This window comes from Apus apus, chromosome 19 (assembly GCF_020740795.1).
Source record: "Apus apus isolate bApuApu2 chromosome 19, bApuApu2.pri.cur, whole genome shotgun sequence".
Classification (NCBI taxonomy): Eukaryota; Metazoa; Chordata; class Aves; order Apodiformes; family Apodidae; genus Apus; species Apus apus.
The window spans coordinates 10,176,454-10,195,168 of record NC_067300.1 but is presented as its reverse complement, the minus strand read 5'-3'; the positions used below and the strand labels follow the sequence as shown (position 1 = coordinate 10,195,168).

The 18,715-nt window shown below is 42.2% G+C and overlaps 2 protein-coding genes across 5 annotated transcripts in view; both read right to left on the bottom strand.

The window, feature by feature from the left end:
* Window positions 1-18,715, bottom strand: part of RABGAP1 (RAB GTPase activating protein 1) — a 67,166-nt gene that overhangs the window by 30,838 nt on the left and 17,613 nt on the right. For all 4 annotated transcript variants that reach the window (XM_051636262.1, XM_051636265.1, XM_051636263.1 and 1 more), the window contains 7 exons: window positions 18,337-18,447; window positions 17,206-17,272; window positions 16,769-16,871; window positions 15,388-15,557; window positions 12,543-12,717; window positions 11,725-11,818; window positions 8,915-9,065 (listed from right to left, as the gene is read on the bottom strand). In XM_051636262.1, coding sequence (XP_051492222.1) covers window positions 8,915-9,065; window positions 11,725-11,818; window positions 12,543-12,717; window positions 15,388-15,557; window positions 16,769-16,871; window positions 17,206-17,272; window positions 18,337-18,447 — 871 coding nt within the window. The remainder of the gene's footprint in view (window positions 1-8,914; window positions 9,066-11,724; window positions 11,819-12,542; window positions 12,718-15,387; window positions 15,558-16,768; window positions 16,872-17,205; window positions 17,273-18,336; window positions 18,448-18,715) is intronic.
* GPR21 (G protein-coupled receptor 21) lies at window positions 72-2,377 on the bottom strand. Its single transcript, XM_051636266.1, has 2 exons — window positions 2,266-2,377; window positions 72-1,942 (listed from the first exon to the last, which is right to left on the bottom strand). The coding sequence occupies exon 2, from the start codon at window positions 1,570-1,572 to the stop codon at window positions 526-528; it is 1,047 nt and encodes a 348-aa protein (XP_051492226.1). The 5' UTR covers window positions 1,573-1,942; window positions 2,266-2,377; the 3' UTR covers window positions 72-525.

Here is an 18,715-nt window from a genome sequence, read left to right as displayed (position 1 = left end):
ACTGAAATGTTCACATTGTTCACTACTGCTCTAGAAGTCCTGTCTAGGTAGCACTGAAAAACAAATTGTTTGGCCCCTTCTGTTATGATGCTGGAACATTTTGTCAATATACTTTGGCATATATTAAAAAAATCCCTGTAATACACCATATACTGTGACATTTCCACTTCAGATCTATCATTTACATGTGAAGCACGAATCTCCAAAGAACCTAGTAAAGCTGTAAGAAAGACTACATTTTGCTGAAGCTCTCAAGACACCCACTCCATTCAGTCACACCAGCTGGAGAGGTAAGTGTCAAGATACAGCTTTATTCTTAAACATGAACATGGAGGTGAAACTCCACAGCCTCCTCCACAGCAAGAATCTTTTTTAAAGTGACATCACAATGATATGTGCTCCTGATTCTTCTAAGTCAGCAGCATTTCTCAGAAACCTTTTTGCACATCTGGACATCTTAAAATCATATTTATTTTGCAATTTACAGAATTGTCCCTGCACTTCCCAGTCCAGCTGATAGGTGTCTTAGACATGACACCCATTGGAAGATCTTTTGCTCCTAGAGTTAGAGGAGTCCTTAGCTACCCTCTGTCTAGTGCAGGAGGCACAAACAGCCCCCGAGAGACGCTTAAGCCCCTTCTGAAAGACACTGTTGGAGAGACTGTAAATGACACAGTTGCAGAAACTGTTGCTAATGGCAAGCCAAGTGGTGAGGAAGGACGCCACGCGGTTACTATAGACATTGGAGCTCTCCAGCAGAAAATAGATAATGTAGGGCAACCAGAGGATGTAGAAGACACTGGTGATGCGGAAAAGCACCATGGCATAGCGCTTGTCCGGGCAGGGCTGCGCCTCCCCGGCCTCCCCGTCCTGAGAGCTGAAGCGCACGCGCCTCTCGTTGATCTCCTTGGTGTGCTGCTGGCAGATGCGGAAGATGTTGAAGTAGGTGAAGCAGACGATGAAGGCAGCAGGGGCGTAGAGCATCACCACAATGAAGAGGGTGAAATAGGGATCGGTGTTCCAGGAATTGGCACACCACTGAAACACATCCCCGTGATATCCAGGCTTTCCCCACTGGAAGGAGGGCAAGAAGACTAGGCAGGAGTAGAGCCAGATGATCAGGATGCAGATGCGAAGTCTCCACGGGGTGACCAGCGTGTTGTAGGTCAGTGGCTTGGTGATGGCAATGTATCTGTCAATGCTAATGCACGCCAAAGAGGCCATGGAGACGCTCTTCAGCACTGATACCACGTAACCAAAAATTTGGCAAACCAAGGACTCACTTAAAACAATAGGGTAGTGCAGCAGAGACAAAGAAGGCACCAGACAGCTCACGCCCACCAGGAGGTCAGCATACGCCATAGTCTGGATGAAGTAGCTGGTGGTGTGGTGGTTCAGCAGAGGTGCACAGTGAAAGACAAATATCACAATAATGTTGCCTGAAATAATCAGCACCATGAGGAACACAATAACAACTACTTCCAGGAGGCAAAAATTGATGGTCTCCAAATAGCTAATGGCCAGGAGACAGAAGGGCCGGCCACTCTGGTTGCCAACCAAAGAGGAGTTCATCTTGAGCACTGCAGTGATCTCTTCACTTCATGCTCCTGCCTGCTGCCTGCAGCCACTCCAGGCAGCTGCTGTCATTGCGGCTGGTGCTGTGTGTGTGCAGCAATGTCAAAACCGGAGCTCCAGTCCCCAGGGCTGCTCCAGCTGCTGCTGCTGCTGTGCATTGTCTGCAGCACAATCCCCCTGTAGGTCCGGGTCCGCGCCGCTGCTGGTGCACCGGGACCCAGCACCAGTCATGTCAGCAACTTCACACACGCGAGAGGGCTGATATTAAAGCCCTCCTGGGTGGGCTGCCTCGCCGAGAAGGGATGAGGGGCTGGGGGCAGAGGGAGGAGGAACCTTCACCGAGTCAGGACGAGAGTCCTCCCAAAGGCTGACAGGAGAGAAGGGGAAAGCGTTTTACAGAACCGCCTCTCCCCCCGCGCCGCCAGCTCCATCACCGCCCCTGCTTCCCCACGCCCTGCTACAGCGCTTCCCCCCGGCCCCGCCGCGGCTCCTTCCCCGGCCCTTCCCCGCGCCCTCGGCCCGGGCAGCGCAGGGAGGATCCCCGAAATTCCTGTGTCCGGGCGGAGGGATGCGCGGCGGGGAGGGGGGTCCAGCCCTTCTCTCCTGGCTCCATTTTGCACGGCGCTTTTGTTCGCCGCCTCTCCCGGTCCGCGCCGCCCCGGCCCCCGCCGCCCCCCGCTCCGGCCCTACCTGCCGCCGGGAACAAAAGCCCTGGAGCATCCTCGGCCGAGCGCCGGCACGGGCGGCGTGAGCTGCGGCCGCGGCGATGCGGAGCCGGGGGGAGGGGAGGGAGGCGGGCAGGAACGCGGGGGAGGGCGCGGCGGGAGCGGGGCCGCAGCCCCCCGGCCCGGCCCAGCGCCGGGGGTGGGGAGCGGGGGAACCGGGCAGCGCCGGCCCGCCCCGCCCCGCCGGCCGCAGCCTGGGAAATGCGGGTTTCCACCCAAAAGGGGCTCGGCAGGGCCGATTTCACCAGCGGCGGATGGAGGGCGATGCCTTACCCGGCGCGACCCCGCAGCCACCGGGAATAACGGGCGGGTCCCCGCGCCCCACAGCGGAGAGCGGCGGGCGCTGGTCCTCGCACTGCCCGGTCCTGCAGACAGACACACACCCCCTGCCCGGTCCTGCAGACAGACACACAGACACACACCCACTGCCCGGTCCTGCAGACAGACACACCCACAGGCCGGTCCTACAGACAGACAGACACCCACCCACAGCCCTGCTCCTCCTCTCAGCACCTCTCTGCACGGCAGATAACAACCGTCCAAGCAAGGATGTGAATTCCAACGTTTAGTTCTAATTTAAGGCTTTTCCATCCAAGCTCTTTTGGAGAAATACTTATTCTGGAAAAAAACCCATGTTCTTTCCTAGGTGTGGTTTGTGTTGCTTAGGCAACAACTTAAAGCAAGGGTAAAGCTGAGGACTGTCCCACCAGTGATCCAGGTGTTGCTCCAGTAGGGAAGCACCTCCTGCAGATGTACACACAAAGCCCAAAGGCATCACTATCCCTGACAGTCCCCAAGACAACAAACTGGACAAACTAGAAAGCCCATGACATTCCAGAGAGCAAACACAAGAGACTCCACTTGTATTCACACCATCAGCTAATACCATCACACACACTTAACCAGAAAAACCTCTTCAACACACACGAGGTGAAGATGTCATACCAAGATACTCATGTCTTCTTGTTTGTCAGGTGCATCATAATCTTGGAATACACGTTCCTGCACAGAAGCTTGTTCTCTGACCTGGATACCAGACTGCTCCTCTGCCACAGGAATTGAACTGATCAAACCAGTAAGAGCCTGGAGTGAGGCTCTGCAGATATTAAAGTCCTTTTGTCAAAAACGAAAGCGTGCAACTGGCATCCATCCCTACAGGCAGAAGTCCACACACTGAACTCCGCTGATACCACCTAACCCAAGGTTTCAGTTAACCTAAGCTAAATGTTTGTTATTCTGTGGGATACCTAATGGAAAAGGAATTGCAGCCAAAGGGAGAGATCTCAAAGCAACCACATTGCAATGCTCGGGGTTTTAACTGACCTCTAAGGAGAAAAGAACATTTTACAATACACTTGTATTGGTCAAAAACCTGTTCTGGGCAACAGCATGACTTGGCAGATTTTTAGTTACTCTTGTGCAAAAGCCTGAGAACAAGAACTTGGGTTTTCCCACACTACCTTTCCCCCAAAAATGATCCCTTTCCTATTGTCCTTCATCATTGCTATAATTTCTGGCATTTCTACTCAGGGCAATTGAAGTACTAGAACTGTAGCTAGGAAACATAAACTTCAAATTAAATTTAGGCAAGTGTATTGTGGTTATACAAAAAACAAGCTATGAGTGAACTACTGCTGGGGAAATGATCTCCTGTCTTTCCAAAACACAGAATGATCTACATACCAATTGATTCAAATAGTATTTCTGGATCCTTAGGCATGAATAGACACATTACAAACATCCTAAAGAAAACATCATACATTGAACTTTAAATATATCTCAGATGTATAAAAACAAGTTAGTATTGGAAAACATGAGACTGACCAAAACAGTATCTGGTTGTTGAAATGCCAAAACAAAAGGTGCACCAGGAAAAACTCCTCAGTGTTTAGATCTTCATCACAAGTGCAAGCTGATCACCTACCCAGCTGGGAGGTTCTGCAGGAGAGACAGAGCTGGTTTTCCCCTTCACTGACATTCCATTGTTTCTCCAAAGCTGCAAGTAGTAACTCTACTCCAGTTTATTCCCACTTGCTGAAAGCACACAAGCCCAAACCAGCAATATCTCAAATTAATTCTCTCAAACATCCCTGCACCAGAAGCCAGACCAAAGTGGCCAACAATGTGTATAAATTGCAACCGGAAGATAACAGGGCTGGAGATAGACCTACCAGCCACCCCAGCTCTCTGGTCCAGGGCACAACCAGCCCACTGAGAAGAACCACTTCCAGTTGACATTAAGGTGTGGTTCAGGTGGCTGAGGGCTGAAATACTGGAAATATTTCTGTGTTGTAGACAATTCCACTCTGTGCTGTGACACTGTGAAACCTCATTCTAAGGCTGTTAAAAGGTATTAAAAAAAAATCATTCAAAGTCTTGAGAACTCTTGGGAAAACTACTGCTTACAAAAGATAATTAAACTTTTATCACCACATTATCAATACTAATCAAACAGGAGATCTAGAGGTCCAGGCATACTGGCAGCAAGACTACATCTTGCTTCTTACACTAGGTTTGATGTCAATTGATGGTTTACAATCCTGGCCCTTTCTACTCCTGAAAAATAAATGTATTATTCTTAATTTATATGAACGATGGGAATGTGGTTGTGATACAATTGGAAAGTAACTGTTAGCCACCCACAGCTAAAGTATTGTTATATTTTATAACACTGATGAAGCAACACATTCAGCCAAATAATGGTAGTGACATTTTAATCTATTTCTTCATTAAAAACTAGTATAATTAGCACCAAGACAGATGAGTATCTTCGGTGGAACTTGTGTCTACTGCAACCCCCTGCTCAGTAAGACAAAAATAGTGGGAAGATGAGAAAGTGGATACCAATAGTCCTGCTACAAGAAACTCTGGAACAAATTAATCTCTTACCAGGCCTAGAATTTCTACTAGAAATGGTGACCCTGGCGTAACCTTCCAGGATACTCCTCCTGCCACTGAGGAGGAGGAGCTTTAAAATATTTTTCTATTATTCTTTTATTTGTGCCACAAGATGTCCCTCTCACGTCGTAATTTTCTTAATATAGTGTATTTATCTGGTACAAAAATTAATCATTTTTTCCTTTTGACATTATGTTCTCCACACAGCCTTATCTCACAAAGCTTTTATTTTGCTTCTCAATACTGTAAATGTCAAGTTCTTAAAATTTTGGTATTATGAAGTACTTTTCCACTGAGAGATCACCACTAATCCAAGATATTTGGCAGTTATAATAATCTTTTTTAAAAACCTTGTCTGAAAATTGGTTATTTTGCTTTGTATAATGATTTTCTTTTTTTTTCTTTTTTTTTTAATTAACCTGTGTGACTTGCTTTACAAGTTTTCTACTCAGCATCCACCTTTGACTGTCAAACACATGAAGTATTTTTCCTGCAGGTGTCCCTTAATGCCCAGAGCGAGTTCCCGTGCCTCTCCTCCTACCTTTCAGTGGCTGGAAGCCTGAAGATTAACAGCCATAACCATGATTGCCAAAGTCCTACCAGGAACAGATGCCTCTCAAAGGGATTGTCTAGATCATTTTACCTAGAGTTTGCTTTCTGTCCCCAGTAGGGACATGACCTTAATTCACTGGGCTGGCTTTCATCCATACTCCCCACCACGAGCACGGCAATCTGGAGTTGCTAAAAGCTTTATTATTGCACACAGATGGTGTGCAAATTCTGAAAAGTCGTTTGTGGAAGCAGCACAATCGTGAAAGGTAGACACTACTGCAATAACAAAAGCAGAGAGTACAAAAACCCAGCTAGAGTTTATCAAAGAAATAAGGAGTAAATAATTTAATAATAATGTCAGGAAGGCTGGAGCACAATGAGCACACCTTGAGGCACCGTTTCAACACCATTTCTGACACAGATCACATTCAAGAAGAGATCTAGACACTGCCTTCACTGCTAGAACACAACAGAAGACATTTCCTTTTCAGTCATTCAGTATCCACACATCAACAGTAAACAAAAAACCAACCTTGCAGCAGTTCATTTGCAAAAGAAAGTAATAAATAAATAAATGAGATGTGCTGAGCACCAGGGCCCCCGACTGCACAGGGAAGCAAACTCAGAATACTGGGGTGCCTGCATCCAACACCCTGAGCACAAGGGGAGAAAATCCCCGAAAGAGGCCAGAAGCTTTTGAAGCAGCTGTTAACACAGATCCTTATTAATTTGGGACTGTGCTGCCACACGGGGTCAGGAAAAGCCCAACAGAAATCAAATACAGCTAGAGGAATAGAGGTCAACATTAAGAAAGTAGGGTTGCTGGATTACAGGTGCTCAAACAGGCTTCCTGCATCCCCAACTTGCACTGAAGAGCAAAGGTTTTACATCAACTCCTTGTGCTTCTGCACTACACCACAACAGCTGCTCTAAGATACATCCTTTTCAGTGCTTGGTAACTCCAACAATCACACACTTGCCAGAGAAGCATTTGTATTCACGACGTGCAAAGCACAGCCAAGCATGTGAGGACAGTGAAGCAATGTATTAGAAGGGACTCTTGCCTTCATAATTAACAGCATATTTTTCCCCAGAGACATTTACTCCTGTGCATTGCTGCACAGTGACTGTAACTGAGCTGCTATTTTCAGAGCAGTAAGAATTAGTCACATTAGAATTCCAAAATTATCAAATAATCCATGAAAGGCGTGAAAATACGAAGTGGCAGCCCGAGTGCAGCCCAGCATTGTTCTGCTGTCAGCAGATACTGCAGGCGATGGGTCTGCAAACCTGACCTTTGAGTCCTGAATTCATGTTCTCCTCAGCCTCCCCAGCAATTCTGCATCCTTTGCCTACTCTTGTCTTTAGTACTTCCACACAGCACTTCCACTGATAACCTTTTCTGAAACCTTACCCTTCTTCCACTGCAGACTGAAGAAATCACAGCTCCACTCTGAACCAACCAGACACTGTTGCTCCCAAAGCACCAACCTTTGACCATTCCATAGAAACAGCCACAAACCATGTTCAGATTTAAGTCACAACAGGACAAATACCCACAGCAGTGATCTAATACAGCACGTCAGGATTAAGGGAGACTTGATTTTCCTTTGCTTGAGCTGGGTACTGTAGCATGCTGGTAGTGTGCTGGCATGGCTACAGCAGAGTCTGAAAATGGTCATTCAGTACTCATTTTCTTCTGTTGTTAAATTTCTTCATGAGTTCCCACACTGAGTGGCCACTGCAGGTATAGAGAGTCCTTTTGCTGCAGAACCCAGTGCTGATCAGCCTACTCCCACCCTTGTGTTTACTTGGACTCTAGAGACACTTCCAACACATTAGATCCAGGCTATTTCCTATATCTCTGCCAAATGCAAATGAGTGGAAAGGTTTCACAGATACAAGAATGAAATATTACACCATTCCTTGCTAGCTCACAAAGATAGTAGCAGTACATGTCACCAACTGTGCCACAGAGAGATCATCTGTTCTATTCTGATACCAAAACACTGAAACAGAGAAAGCAGTGACGCTGTCACCTCCTCACCAGGCAATTAAAATAACACAGCAGGATAACTGTGATACACCCCTTGCCAGAGCACTCAACCTCCACATTATTTGTATGCTTATTCACCATAAAATCCAAGTGACAACTCTACATTGCATGCACCAGCACTAAGGAATTCAGATCAAGTTTCTTCTATATTCATTAAGTATATGAAAGTAATAATGGCAGAACATTTTTAGCAAATCTGACATGATTCATTCAAATCACGTAGGATCCTTCCTGCATGATTCCAGCAGAAACCAAGTTTAATTTCAGAAGCACTCTTGCCCTCAGAATAAGGTCTTGAATTGCTCCTTGTGAATGTGCCATCAGCACACAGATATACAAAGGCTGATTCAGTTGTTTTGCCTTTTTAACTGGTGAATAATTAATTTCTGTTATATTTGTACTAAAGTTGCATCATTAATAATTTCTGATATAGTCCTTCCGGACTTGCATGTTTGATGAAAGCATTAAAATACAATGTACATATACAGGTAACAGTCAAATCCAAATTAACACACTGTTTTTTCTGGATAAGGAAGTAACATTTCATTTTGTGACCCATTTGTTAATCTAGAACTTTGTGAAACACAACATTCTGTCTGTATATACCATTGTTACTTTCTTTCCCTACGTTACTGAGGTCAGCATTCAAGATGAGAAGTTAAAAAAAATGCTGTCAAGTGCAAAAATGTCCAGTGTTCTGTTTTCTCTGTCAAAAAAAGCTGCAATTTCAACTAGTGTTGAATTTTTAGCATAAATGTTAAGAAAATAAAGCAAAATTCAGCTTTCATTTAGGAAAGCAAAACAATCAAAGGGAATGAGCTCCCTGAATCTCTGTCAATTATTAAAGCAATTAATGGAATAATTTTTGACAAAGTAACTCAGAGCTCATCTGAGTGAAACAGAAGTAGGACTATTAAATAGAAAGCATTTTAAGTAGAGATAATGCCACAACCAGCACTGCATGCTGGGGTGTCCTGTTGGAGGAAGGATGGAATTATCTACACGATACCCAGATACCCTCATGAACCTCTGAGGTACACACTCGGAATCTCTGTATTTCCATTCCTGAAGATATGAGGGGAAAACAGATGAAAAAAAAGCACTCTACCTTTGTGATGAGGATTCGGTACTTCTCCACCAGGTGGTCGTTGTTGTGACACCCTGCCAGCAGCTGCCACACCTCCCCCCGGAGGGCCTCGGGGACCCCGCTCCTCACCAGCGCCGACAGCGTCTTGGGCCTCACGCTCAGGTTGAGGTGCCTGTGCAGGAGACATTGTGACTGTTACCAAACATCAACCTGGACATGAGCAGCACCTGATGTGCAACATCAAACCTGCCAAATGGCAGGGATTTCAAGATAGTCCATATGTTGCCAGAGTAAGTGAAATTCAAGTTATGAAAAAAAAAAAAACAAAACAGATTTGGAGAAGCACTTTCCAGAGTGTGTCCTTGATTCCCATTAAATTTAATATAAGTTTATAAAACACTCAATGAACCAAAACACTGCAGCAAAAGCTAGACCTAGAGGACAGGTACCACTGTGTAAGACCTCAAGCTCAACACCAGAATGAGGATTAGTTTGCAGAAGCACATAGAGCTCTCCTGACATCCCACACCCAAGCAGGCAGATAAGCACCCAGGTGAGAGGGGGAGAGAAGGCAGGCCAACAGAGCTATAAAAAAATCTCACATGGTTATCTAACTACATCCTTGCATTTAAGCAGCTTCTACAGTACAAGGCAGTCCCATCTAAACAGTTTTTTCAAGTGAGACTGGTGACAGCTCATAAATTACAGCACTGGAAGTTGTAAAAACTAAACCCATATGTAATTTATGCAGTCACAGAAAGCTAAGCTGAACAGCCCATTCATGGCTCACACACAAAATCCCCAAAGACAGAGGCCTTTAATTAAAGAAATTACAATTTTCCTGCAGTTACTAAAAACAAACTTCCAGGTAAAAAGATTAAGAGAACAGATAGACAAAGCTGGGCAAAACACTGAACTTAGGTCATTCTGATTGCATGATCTGCTTAACAATAAACTGGTATCTAATAATGTTTGTTACAGTAAAACTGATTATGTGGATGATAATTTTACTCCTTGTTGCTTTTCTCCAGCCTACAGTGTTCCAACACGGCAATCTGGAGACCAGCAACATGGACATGTAAATCAGTATCTGATGTACAGAACTTAATACCTGAATGTCCACCTTCACTTTGCTTTCTCTAAGCAAAACTAACTGTAATCAAAATATTTATAGAATAGTTACATATATATCAATATGCATTCATATCTATACATGTATGTACCATATATGTGTAAAGCATTTATTATTCTGTTATAAGCTATTAAATATTTCTATAAAATACTCGTTATATACAATATATGAACATCCTTTGTAAAGGCCTGTAAAAGTGCTTTGCCTTTATCTCAGATCAGAAGTGCAACAGGAATTCCAGTGAACACAGCCATGAACTCTAAGGCTGCAGAGTAAAAGCCACACTGCTGAATTCTACCAAACTATTTTGAAATGAAAAAATTGTGAGACTCAGCAGTTATGAAATACAAGCCAAATATTATTTCGAATTCACAAAATACCAATGCACATTTAATTAGTATACAAATCTAATTACTGCATTCTAAAAAACTAGCATGAAACTACCTGAACTTGGATTTTTTTTTACTTTCAATCCTCTTACATTAAAAGCTCAAGGATCATTACTTCCAAATGCTCATTTTTAGTTAAGAAGGAAATCCCTTTAACACATATTAAAGTTGTTGCCAGCATTAGCACAGAAGCACTTCACATACTCTTAGTGCTGCCAAAACATTTTCAAGGCGAGTCAGGTGGCTTAATTATCTTTGAGCCCTTGGAGGACTGACAAAAAAAAAATTCCAGTTGAAAGAAACTTTCTCACAGCAGCAGATGCATAGACCTCATCTGCTAAAGATTCTTCTACAAGTCTAGGAGAGGGAGGAAAAAGGATCATGTATCATTTTACCACACAGCCTTTCCCTTCTTACAAACGTGCCTATTTCTGTCTGCTTTCTAACCAAATTAATGCAATATATTAGTGCAAAACCAAACTGGAAGTAAAAGTACTTCTTCAGATAAGTACTAAGTAATTGCAGACAATAAAAAATAATGGCTCAATCTGATGTTGTGCCTGTGTGGTGAAAAAAAATTTAAAATCCTGAACTTTGCAATAATCAGCATTACTTTCCCAGAACTGCTCAGGCTGCTTCCAGATGAATGAAAGTTCCCTCATGAAAGGAGGGCAGGTGTTGCATTAGCAACATGATTGTCAAAGAAACACTCTTCTTGTAAATTGGCACTTTCTAGGAAAACAAACAGAAGAGCTGGTGTACGTCCTTCTTGGCAGGCTCTGGAGCCATCTTCCCTTAGCTAAGGGAGGAAAAGCATCTTTTCTCCCCAAGCACCAATCCCCCGTATTCTTAAGCTACAGCCACTAAGATGTGACAGCTGCAGAAAAAACTGGCTGTGAACTACATCAGAATTACACAGAGGAATGGAAGTGATCTATGCAATTAAAGACAAAGGAAGAGCTGCATTAAGCTACTTAGGTTTAGGGGTTTTTTTAACAAAATCCCAGCAAAACTCACAGATAAGTAAAATACTCATTGTAAGAGAGAACCACCTAAAGATACAGCATAAGTGAATTTCTATACGGTATTTAAGCGTGCACTCAAAAATGAAAATACTTAAAACACCTTCTGAAGAAATTAGGAAACACAGAGCCAGAGAATAAGGAGTGTTGTGGGGATCAAAGAAGACTAAATCCACACTAATCTCATATCCACTGCCTTCTGGAAATAACAAAGACTCTGAGCAGAGGAAGCAAACAAGCTGAGAATCTTCAGAACTGCAATTTTCAGAATGTGACTTTGCCACTTACCATTTGGACAGCAGCTCTCCCCAGGTCTCAAGGATTTTTTCTGCACACTCTTTGGAAACATCTCCAGAACCACTTAAGAGAGGTTCATCATTGTCTGCCAACAGAACAGGGGAGATGCTGTGAGACCAGCAGCCATTACTCTACCTTTACAGATGCTACTTTTGCCCTCCTGACTGTATCAGTGCAGGGCAACAACAGCTCATTTGTGGATGCAGGACTTGTGTGCTCAGCACTGAGTGGGCAGCAGCAGCCTCTGCTCAGGGGCACACAGTGATGTGACAGGAGACAGAAAACAGGCAGAAACATGTGACATTTGGGTTAAAAATCAGGACAAGACCTGATTTTAAAAGCAGAAAAAAAAAATACTGAAAATGCATTCCATTTCAAGCTGGGCAGGTCCTGGTACAGTTTTATGTACCACAGATGATGTCTACACATGCTGCTTGCCTATATTGCCAAATAATATCTGCTCCTCATTTTTACTCTCCACTCTGTACACAGCTGCTCAGGGAGGGGCAGCAGCTCCATGATAACCCACATTTTTACATTTTTAGAAGTCTCTTTTTGACATCTTTAGAAGTCTCTGGGAGGCTTCATGAGGCCTGGGCTGAGAAAAGCCAAGACACAGAAGTGTCAGACAAGGGAGAGGCTGATCCAGGAATGCAGGGGTACTGGTTATTGAATATGCACAGCATTAAAGCAAGAAAAACTGTCAGGAGGTCAGATTCTGACTGGAAAGGATTCAACGTTTTGTAACTATGTTATTTACCAACTGCCCTTTCTTTCAAAGTACAAAAAGCATAAAACCCACTTCTTACCTTCCTCCTCATCATCCTCTGGAGGAGAAGGAATCATGGAGCCCTGTGACCCAGACTGCGGCAGACGAAGAGAGGGACTTGCTGTGGTTTTTCTTCTCTCCCTTTCTGATTCACTTTCTAAACACACAACTTCATACAAAGTGTCCGAATTATTCTTTCTGTCCTTTTGCTTTATCTAGGAAAGAAGTAGTTTCATTTTACAGAGAAAAAACGTATGAATACCCAGGTTAGTTCACAGGGCTCTGCCTTCTCTTCCTGGAATAGGAGAGCTGAGAAACAATTTTCATTATGTTCTACAGTGAAGGATGTTCAATCCTTGCAGCACACTTAGTGCATCGTGCAGGCCTGCAGGTGCTTCTGTCCCTGATGCCCTGGAACAAGCCCTAGCTCTGCACCCAAAGGGCACAAATACCTGTTACAGATGGAGCAGAAGTGGCACTGGGCTCTGCCAGGCACAGGCAGCTCATCTTTTCAGACACCATGGGCTGGACACAGATTTTTTTAAAGAGTAGCAGAAAACTAGAAGCAAAACTTTTAAAATCACATCTGATTTCTTTAACTTCCTGGGGATACTGATGGTGGCAAAAGGGAAGTTCTAATAAAAACTGTTCACATTTACTTTCCCACCATGGCAACTGTCTTTAGTAATGCTTCCAGGTCATGTATCTGTGCAGACATTGCTGCAGGAACACAGACTGCTGAGTCCCAAAGTCTGGTATGTGACTCTCTTTTTCTCCTTCATTTTCAATGCTGTGATACCTTCCTTTCCTCTAAAGGAATTTTTTTTTTTTTTTTCTCTGAAGTGGTTGTAAAAATTTAATACAGTCTAAGGATTTACAATTTTTTTTTCATAAACTAATAAAAATAGAGAGTAGAAAAGGAAAGGTGAAGAAAGGAGAGAAATAAGATTTATAATTATACTCTACACTAAGCTCTCAGTGCTCAATTTTATCCTTCAGAGCTTTAGAAATGAAAATAAATGCATCAAAACTAAAAATTACTAAATCACTAAATGTGATCTGTGCAAATAAAATGCCTCTGCTCTCACCACTTCTGAATAAAGAAACTCTGCAAAGTCAGATAAGCCAGTTCTCCACAGCTGTATTTTTAATAGGCTAATCATGACTCACTCCATAGAAACAGGTTTCCCTTCCAGGCTTATCAGGCAGCACATTCTATGTTTGTTGCTTCCACTATGAATTTTGATAATCTTCCACTAGTAAACACTGGAAGTTGGATAACCTGACAGTGCCTGAGCAAGAAAGAGAATCAGCCAAGATAAGTCACAATGCCTGTGAGTTTGTAAGACAAAAGATACAGAATTAGCTAAGTAAGATAAGCTCCCTCCACACTGCCAAACAGAAAAGGCACTTTTTGGAGGCTGTATAATATTTATAGCCCAACAGCCTTAACTGTTCAACTTCTCCATGCTCCACCTCAAAAATATCCCAAATACAAAGACTGATCTCATGGATGAAGAATTTTTCCACCTTAAATTCTGAAGGAAATTCTGACTGAAAGTTTCCAAAATGTTCACTCAAATTTTATATTAAAAAATAGGACAGACACAAAAAACAATCTTTAGTGAACCTCATCTTTGTTACTACCAAGATGCCATTATTTGCCAGCAACTTAAGACAAGTGCAAAAACAACCAAGAAAAGCCCTTTATTTCATTCAAAACCTCTCTAAAAAAAGAACGTGCCTCAAGAACTCAGGATTCCAACCCTGCCTATTTGGGCTGCACCCAGAATTATTAAACCTTGAGAGAGCACACACACCCACATTGTTATTTCCATTTATTTAAACAAGACTTTCATTCCAGAACAGTCATTTCTAAGGCAGGAGAATGGCAGCTACTTCAAATACATCATCTCTTTAGCAAGTTGGACCTTCAACTTTCCAGCCTTATTTTGAGACCAAGTTATTGCCTTGTACTGTTATTACGAATATTCTGGACAGAAATAATCCTTTATTTTTTGGTAGACAGGGTAAAAAAGTAAGTTGGAAAAAACAATAAAAGTTTTTAACAAGTTCTAGGGATTTTTTTGTGGTTGCTTGGATTTTTTTTTTGCCCCTCGGGGAAACTTGGGGAATGTGTGAAATCTCCACTTTCAACCACATACAAGGGGGAAAATACTTCATTTTAAAAAATATAATTCTAATTTCAATAGGATGTTTGTTCATCTAAAACAAATAAATTACATGTTGGATTTGTGTGATAAAATCAATTTAGTGACATACCAGATAGCATGTCACCAGGATTAAAATAAAGCCTTTTTTTCCTCTTAACCCTTAACTTTATCCTTACCCTACATACCCTGGCACAAGCAACTCTCAGCATAACCCCAGTTTGAGGATAAATCCTCTGTTCTTTTTATTTTTGTGGTTTGGCTGGAAAATCCATAAGCCTCTATGCAACTTTGCAGCCTCATCAAAGCTGTCAAAATTTGCTTTGAAGTGAGGATATCAAGCTTTTTTATGGGAGCTTTGGATAGCCAGGAACAATCAGCATAATGAAGAATAGCTTTTCTAAAATTGAAGAGCATTTACTGAACCTCTTTGATTCAGGAGCAGCATGTTGAAATATGAACATTATATTAGTCAAGGTTTTATCAATCAGAGGGAGAAACAACCACAGTGAAATTCTGCTCTGCAACAGGCACTAATAACTACAATTCAGCCTCCAATTCATTTGTATTTATTCAGCATCCTACCATAAACCTCTCAAGTCTCAAAACTATGTAACTGACCACACTACAATTATGTTTGAAAAACAACCCTGCCAAATTCCAAATTAACTGTAGGTTTTATTTTATTTTATTTTATTTTATTTTTAATACTACCTGTTTCAATTTTAGGAAGAAGTTTTCAGTAGAGCTTCGTTTGCTGAAGGGCCAGAACAACCTCTCATTGGGTGAACAAACTCTGACTTTAGTCTCCAGAATGAATCTAACAGGTTCCTGCACCTCAGTGATCACCAAATCCACAGCAGTTGTCATGAACAACACTTTATCTACAGAGCAAAAAAACAAAGTGATAACATTTAAAGAAATATTTCAAGCAAAATGCTGCATAACCTCTTCCTTAGTAAGATGAAAGAACAAAAGAAACTTTTTTGTAGAATTCAATTTTCCGTAATTTAACATCTAAAAACCCTAGAATTTCCAAAACAAGAAAGCCAGATGACCATGCAACACTCACCAGGCAGTACAGAAACTAAGTCTTCAAGCCAATAATATTATCTTGTTAAAGAAAATAAAAATTTTACACTTTAAAATCCCACTGGGATGTATAAAAAAATCTTAATTAAACATTATACTTTATATTTCAGTATCTTTATACTTAACTCCACAGTGAAGATCCCTTTCCATCTAGCTACATTTTAATTGTTTTTAGAACTTATTTTGACAACACTTAAATCCTACCATATTAAAGGCAGTATTTAAGACCATCTGGGGTGTGAGACAGAGAAAACTGACCCTACAATAGGATGCTTCAAAAGGAGGCAACAGGACTCTGTGACCTGTGAGCTCTCTTCTGGTACTACATGATAAATTGTGTCCTTTAGGTAGGGTGACATTCCATCTAGCAGCAGACTGTACCCAGCAGCTGACTTTTATGGCTTTGTCCAGTCAATGCCCATTAATTTCCCCAACCTCTGGCATACAACTGTGACAGCAGATTGAAGAGATGATAATTCAGCTGACATCTTAAGAGAAGCAATAACAGATCTGTTTCAGAACTCAGGAGAGCAATGCAGCATCAGCTATTTCTAATTGCAGTTGGGAGTGCTTTATTTCCATTTTCATAAGTACAGGGAACCTTCTTTTTTTCATTAAAAACTTGGGATTCAGAAAAATCTGAACTGACTACAGAAACTAAGCCAAGAAATGAGCAATAGTAAATTAGTGTAATTCCCATGGGATTCTTGAGCAGCTCTAATGGTGCACAAGGCATCTCCATGTCCCCACACCTGTACAGCCTACTGCTGGGACACAGTTATTCTTACAAGGTGTTATTACTGAACACAGGAGCTTTCTTCTAGCCTTCTCTTTTGTTTAGATTTTGGTGTTACATCTGACTCCCTACTTTCTGAGAATATATTCCATCCTATGAAGAAAGTATTTGTGCAGGATTCATTTTAAAGAAAAGATAGTTGATCCACTGCCCTCCATGAGAGTCAAGTGCCCTGCCTGGGGATAACATCTGGCAAAATGTTCATACCTTTTGGAGTTTCTTCATTTATAAATTGGAAATGTGGAGATTTTTGATTCCAGCTCCCAGTGATCACATATGATTTCCCATCAGAACTTTTACCCATGGACTCCTGGAAACAAGGTAAGTATGTGTATAAAGCACCCAGAAATTGTCAGTGATAGATACAATTGCAGCTGCTTAAGCCTCAATGTTTGCAGTGATGCCTATGCCATAAAACTTGTGATGTTCAGAGCACAGCTCCTTAGTATTCAGCACTTCAAAAAATAAGGTTCCATGGAACAGTCATGACTGACTGCAGCCTTGGCCAACACCCCAGCAGCACCAGCTGCAGCATCAATCCCCAGCAGATGTGCACAAGCACAGAAACCTTTTCTGCCTATCCTGAGATCACACACAATCATAATTAAAATTATGGCTGACTTTTGATAATAAAAGATCCTTACCAAATCTAAAAGGTGCATGTCACCGCTCCGAACATCTTTCCCACGGCTGAGGAGGAGCCCAAAACATCTGCAAAGCCAGGCAAAAAATTAAACTGCAAGATTTAGACATTCATAAACAAACCATTAACATTCCTTATCTAAATATTCCCTGTCATGCTTCATGAGCAGCCCATGAATCCAATAACAAACATCAACAAACCTTGACATTTGAAAGCAGCATCAAGCGTGTCAAGCAAAACAATGTCAAGCCAATCCTAAAAACGTCGAGCAGGATTTAATAGGAATATTTACAATACAGTTTTACTCTGTCTTCTACTGTAGCCTGGAAAGTTGTTCAATTATCTTTGTGCACAAGAACAGTGTAAACCAGACACTGCTAACAAGAGTTCCTGTCCCACAGGACAACTTGGCCTGAATGCTTCTTCCCTTCTTCTGATTTTCTTTTTTTAAGATATGTTTGCATAGCATTTACCCTTTGGTATGGACAAGAATCAGGAAATTCCAGATGAAGTGCAAGGACCTGTCTCTCTGTGTGGTTTCATCCCGCAAAGACTTTTTGGCCCTCACAGGTTTATTCTACTTCATTCCCTGGGTTACCACTGTCCTGCACTTCATTCCACGCTGCCAAGGCTGGCTCTCTGTAGTAGGAGCAGCACCAAAGTCAATAGTTAAAACCCACTAGTTTATTTCTAAGCAGGGGAAGAGTTGAAATCTGAGCTCTCCCCTTTCCTACAAAGACACTTCACATCCTAGAATTCCAGACTGTGGCTGATTCAAAGTATACATACAACAATACTCCCAGCTGCAACAGAGATGAAAGGAAAGCAAATACTCAACTCGGTCACTAATTATAGCCTCAGCATTTAAGGCAAACTGGGCACTTAAAATAAAGCAATGTTTTTAAAACAAGTTCTTGAAATGGGCATTTAGGGGAGACAAAACCACTGACTCCACAGCCAGATCTGTGCAAGGTTTCCCCACACTTATCTGCACAGCCCCACTCAAGAGAGGTGTGTCCTTAAATTGCATAAAGGGAGTATTCATGAAACAATTAATAATCTGTTGCCTCAAAGGAAAGAGCACAAAACATCAAATAGACAAAGAATTAAAAAAAGAAACTGATACAAGTACCTCTCAATAGCAAGCTCTTTATTAGTTGTCTGTTGGACGTATATCACTATCTTCTTGTCGATTCCTTGGCGGAGTTTAAAGCATTGCCTGTCCTTGTCTTTGGGGGCTGCACTGTTAGTGACCAGGAAAGGGAAAAAAAACTCAGAGCTTCATTTATCTGTATTCCTTGCATGTATCAAACTCAGCACCAGACACTTGGTGAAGCCAGCTTCTTACACAAAAGCACTCAAGACCTTTCTTCCTTGCACGCTGCCATCAGTAACATGAAAGAAATGGCAACAGCATTAGGTTGTGGTATTTTAGCATCATTAGGTGAAAACCAAGGACACTTAATTTTCAAAATAAAAACTGTTTTATACTGTGTAGCTTAGTGTTGTGA